The 5,156-nt window shown below is 40.4% G+C and overlaps 1 protein-coding gene across 1 annotated transcript; it reads left to right on the top strand.

The window, feature by feature from the left end:
* Positions 1-2,498: 2,498 nt before the first annotated feature.
* LOC138093189 (olfactory receptor 51M1-like) lies at positions 2,499-3,485 on the top strand. Its single transcript, XM_068989303.1, is given in 1 exon segment — positions 2,499-3,485. A coding segment is annotated over 1 exon segment (987 nt).
* The last annotated feature ends 1,671 nt before the right edge of the window (positions 3,486-5,156 follow it).

Below are 5,156 nucleotides of genomic sequence, written 5' to 3'. Positions count from 1 at the left end.
GCTCACTTTTTAAAATAGGGTATATCAAATTGAAACAGAAGATTATTTAGAACATACAGAAGAGATAGAGGTCTAGCCACACACTGCATAGTGAAAATCTCTCTTTTCAGGAATTTCCACTTTAGTCTCACCCGTATCTCTTGCGCTATGAATATTGTAAAAGGATTGCCACTAGCCATGACTATGTGCTGTCGAACGGACTTCCGTTTTCCTAGTAGAAGTGGAGAAATATCTCTTGGTCCCTTAGCATAGAGAATAATCTTTCATTTCCTGGAGAAACTCACTACAACTCCCGTTCCAGGGAAAATAATTTTAGCCCTGTCATGGTCTCTCTATAAAATTCTCATTTCCCACAGATCACACTCCTTGTCTTGCCTAATCTGAAGTAAAAACAAGACTTAATTCTAAACTTCAGGCACAACTAATCAGGACAAGAAGTGAGCCCTCGGTCACTCATTCATTTAATTTTTTCATGCAAAAACAGAGAGGTGCCCACTATGAACTATACAATGCATGGGGCTCCATGGGTCTAGTTGGTACAAAAAAGTGGGTTAAAATCATAAGTTATAAACACACATAAAAAGACTATATATAATGTACATGTAATATATACATTGTATATAAGATATACATTGTATATAAGATAAACATATGTAAGAATATGTTTAAGCATACATTTATGCTGATTTATACTTTTATAGATTCTTATATAAAAGAATAACTGTATACTATATAAAGAATAAATATGTATATAAAGAACAAATATTATATTATATATGAGTTTACATTATAGAAATAGTGTATATAGGTAAATACATTATATATGTTATTTATATTTATACATATTTCTATTTATATATATTTACATAATCATTAGTGCACACTGTATGTAAGTACATATGTATGTGTATACATATGATGTATGTGTGTGCTTTTATACTCCAATAGTACTGCAGCAAAGGTATTAAGGGAGTACAGAGAAGAATTTGCCTAGCTCTACACAAAGAAGTCAAGAGAGATTTGTTAGAGGAAATATTTGTGCTATCTTAAAGGATCAGCAAATGTTCACTGGTGAAAAAAGCAAGTGTTTTCTGTTAAAAAAGCAAGTTATAAAGCAATATAAAGACTAGAAACAAGAGATGTATATATGGGGAACTGTAGGAAAAAAACAATATGGGCTTTTTGTCTATAGCAGAAAAAAGATGAATTTAGAAGGATATCAAAGCAGAAAGGGCTGGGTAAATACAGAGTAGTACATCGTACTAGGACTGCCCCCTTTGGATCTAAGTGGTGCAGTGACTAAAAACACACCTAAGCACTAGCTGGTCCCGCTTTGGACTCATGAAGCTCAAATGTGCCTTCATCACTGCCTGGGTCCTACTACACTGCTCTCATCTTTCTGTCCTCTGTCTCTTCCCCTTGAGCTCATAAACATCTAGACATACTTTTTCCCTAAGAAATGTTTTATTGATACTACATGGCTGTCCACTTCAAGTCACCCTGTGGAAATACCTGGGAACTGTGGTTGTTCAAGCCCAGAAGCAGCTTTGACTACAGCAGAAGGAAGTAGGAATATCAACAAGGTCAGTCTTTCTGGAGTAGGCGAGGGTGATTTTATTCCCAGCCCCTCCTCTGAAACTTCTCTTCTCAAGGTCAGCTGTAACTTCCATGTTGCTTCAATCCTTTAGTCATGCCCCAGTCCTTGTGAATCTGACCCCTTGGTAACATCATGTATGAATGATTAATACCTTTTGAAACTTCATACAAGACCACAGTCTCCTGTTCATTTGCTTTCTAACTGGCTTTTATGTTCCTCCTTCACTTTTAGTGGAGGTTTTTCTTCTCCAACTCTAAATTTCAGTTTTGCCCAGGACTCAAAACTAGAAACTTCTCTCTATCCTCACTTCTTTGGTTTCCTCCTCTGTATATGAATACCTCCCAAATGTATATCTCTTCTCCAACTTAGTTCTACTACTGAGTTAGTGAAAATGAATACATGAAAAGCTTGTTGGTGGAACTGACTATAAGTTAAATTTTAACATGTTTTTAAAATAACTATGAAATTCCTAGATGCAGAATCTTAGCCTACTGTAAGATCTATGAGTCTGCAAACCAAAAGAAGAGAGTTATAGCCATTTGATATTTGTGAACATAAAGACCTTAAGTAAAGTCCTGAAGATGATGTTGTTTGAGGAAGAAACGATACAGCATGGACCAAAAACTGTTGAGGTTGAGGATGATCATATTTAAGTGCTCATCAATTAAAAGAGGCCAGCCAAGAAGACTGAGTAGAAATAAAAATACAGAGAAAAACTGATGAAGGTGTGGTACTTTCAAAGGAAGTTTCAATCAGGTAGTTGGATGATGGAAACAGTAGTGAAGTAGAAGATGCCAAAGCTGATGATGGTGATGATTCTGCTTATAATGGTGTGCATGTTTATGAAACTAAATAATTAATAACCAGAACTTCCATTTATTCTCAGCTCAGCCCCTGAAGAATGACAGCCCAATATCCCCTCCATCCTCACATCGTGCTCCTGGCCAACCTCACGCGGCTCAGCCCCATGCTCTATCTCACTGGCTTTCCCGGATTGGAAACCGTCGAGCCCTGGATCTTCATCTTCTTCTTCCTGATGTACCTCGTGGCCATCTCGGGCAACTGCTTCATCCTGATAATTGTTAAGACCAACCCTCGCTTGCACACCCCCATGTACTATCTACTCTCCTTTCTGGCCTTCACTGACCTGGGCCTGTCAGTGTCCACCTTGCCCACTACTATGGGCATCTTTTGGTTCAAGTCCCATGGCATCTACTTTGGAGCCTGCCAAGTCCAGATGTTCTGAATCCACTCCTTTTCCTTCATGGAGTCCTCAGTGCTCCTTATCATGTCCTTTGATCGGTTTGCGGCCATCTGTTATCCCCTGAGGTACTCAGTCATCATCACTGGCCAGCGAGTACTCAGGGCAGGCCTGGTTGTCATCCTGCGGGGACCTATAGCCACTGTACCCATTGTTCTCCTCCTGAAGACTTTCCCTTACTGTGGGTCTACAGTCCTCTCCCATTCTTTCTGCCTGCACCAGGAGGTGATACACTTGGCCTGCACAGACACCACCTTCAACAACCTGTACGGGCTGATACTGGTGACGTTCACTGTGGTGCTGGACCTGGTGCTCATTGCACTGTCCTACGGGGTCATCCTGCACACAGTGGCAAGACTGGCCTCCAAAGAGGAGCGGCTCCGAGCCTTCCAAACATGCACCTCACACCTCTGTGCTGTGCTGGTATTCTTTGTGCCCATGGTGGGACTGTCCCTGATACATCGCTTTGGGAAACATGCCCCACTTGCTGTTCACCTTTTTATGGCCAATGTCTACCTCTTTGTGCCTCCCATGCTTAATCCAATCATATACAGTATTAAAACCAAGGAGATCCGCCATGCCATCAGCAAGCTCCTGGGTCTTAGAAAGGCCAGTGCTGAGTCATGAGCCTAAAAATTCCACTGGGTGCCCTGAAGAAGGTCCCAAATCAGACCAAAGATCTACAGCATTTAGTACCAATTATGTTTCCCAAGATTTTTACTCACTTCCCTAAATAAAGTATGGATGAATTTCTCTCTTGAATTATGAGTTAGCAATGTTGACTTTCTCTTGCTTAAATTATAATGGTCTTCTATGTATATATAAGACCTAGATGTTTTGGCAACATCAAAAAATGCCCCAAGGAGGACCCTCTTGAGCCTTGGGCAAAAGCTAAAACTAAAGGAAACTGAATAAAAACTTAAAAGGAGCAATAAATTAAAAAGCAACCAGAACAGAAACTAGCAAAGCACAGATACATGTCAGTTGTGTGAATACACTTGAGTAACATACCTCCTTCCATGGTTCCTTGGGACTGTTTCCCTCTTTTCTCCCTGGGCAACATATTACCCTTCAGTTCCTATTCTGGATAAGCATATCCTTCGCCCTCTGGAATAGTACTGGAAGAATCAGAACTCCTGCACTCTTTCCTAATGGCTCATTCAGGTTGAACTCCTCTAAATGTTTCTCATGATGTGCTCCCTCTGGCTTTCTTTATCTAATAGACACCCTGGATCCCACCCCTGACTCTTCTCATCTCTGATTTTATCTTTCCTATGGATTTGCTGGCAGTAACTGAAGACAGTCTTTGCTTCTGGGCATTCTAGTTGTGAGATCTTGTTTAATGACCTGAAATGCAATAAAGCTCCAATGAAGGAAATTATCTAAGTCACAATTCCACTGTTCAAGAGGTTGTGAAGCTAAAATTGGCAGAGGATTGCCCCTACTATGACTAAACAAAATTCATGTTGGAGTCAGTGCTGAAGTTGCTTTCTCATGGACACTTTCAAGACAGTTTCTCTCTAAAACTAGAGCAGATTTTCCATCTATCTTCTCCTTCAGAATCCTGCATTTCCAGTTGTAACATTTGTTTCATAGTAATAGACTGTTCTGTGTCTTAGTTCAGTTTCTTTCTTGGTCCTTCACACTAGATTCCTAAATTAAGCTCTTTAGAAGGATTATTCATGCCTTGTTTATCAGTAAATCTCCATAAATGCAACAATTGTCTCAGATACTCAAGGAATAATTATTTAAATGAATTCCTCACTATATTAATATATGCATAAAGTGAGATTCAGGGCTTCCCTGGTGGCTCAGTTGGTAAAGAATCTTCCTGCAATGTGGAAGACTAGGGTTCGATCCCTGGGTTGGGAAGATCCCCTGGAGAAGGGAAAGGCTACCCACTCCAGTATTCTCGGCTGGAGAATTCCACGGACAGAGGAGCCTGATGGGGGGTCCATGGGGTTGCAATGAGTCAGACACGACTGAGTGACTAACACACTCAGAGAGAGATTCAAAGCTAAGAGAGAGAATGTCTCTTATTTTCCAAGGAAATTTTCTGTCTTCACATCCAGATATCCTAAGGAAACTCTTTTATGGTATCCATACAAGAGGTTCCCCATCTTTTTCCTAGTTGTGCTCTGTTTGGGTTCATGGTCCTTGAAGCCCCCTCTGCCACAAATCAAAATTACAGTGAACAGGAAGTCCTCCCAAGAGTTGCTCTTCACAGGTTTGGAGCATGAAACACCTTGTAAAAATGTGATTTACTACTCCTCCTGCTTGATCTAGCATCCAACAGGA

This window comes from Capricornis sumatraensis, chromosome 16, assembly GCF_032405125.1.
Source record: "Capricornis sumatraensis isolate serow.1 chromosome 16, serow.2, whole genome shotgun sequence".
NCBI classification, from domain to species: domain Eukaryota; kingdom Metazoa; phylum Chordata; class Mammalia; order Artiodactyla; family Bovidae; genus Capricornis; species Capricornis sumatraensis.
The sequence above is the reverse complement of the archived record's forward strand: the minus strand, read 5'-3'. Positions and strand labels throughout refer to the sequence as shown.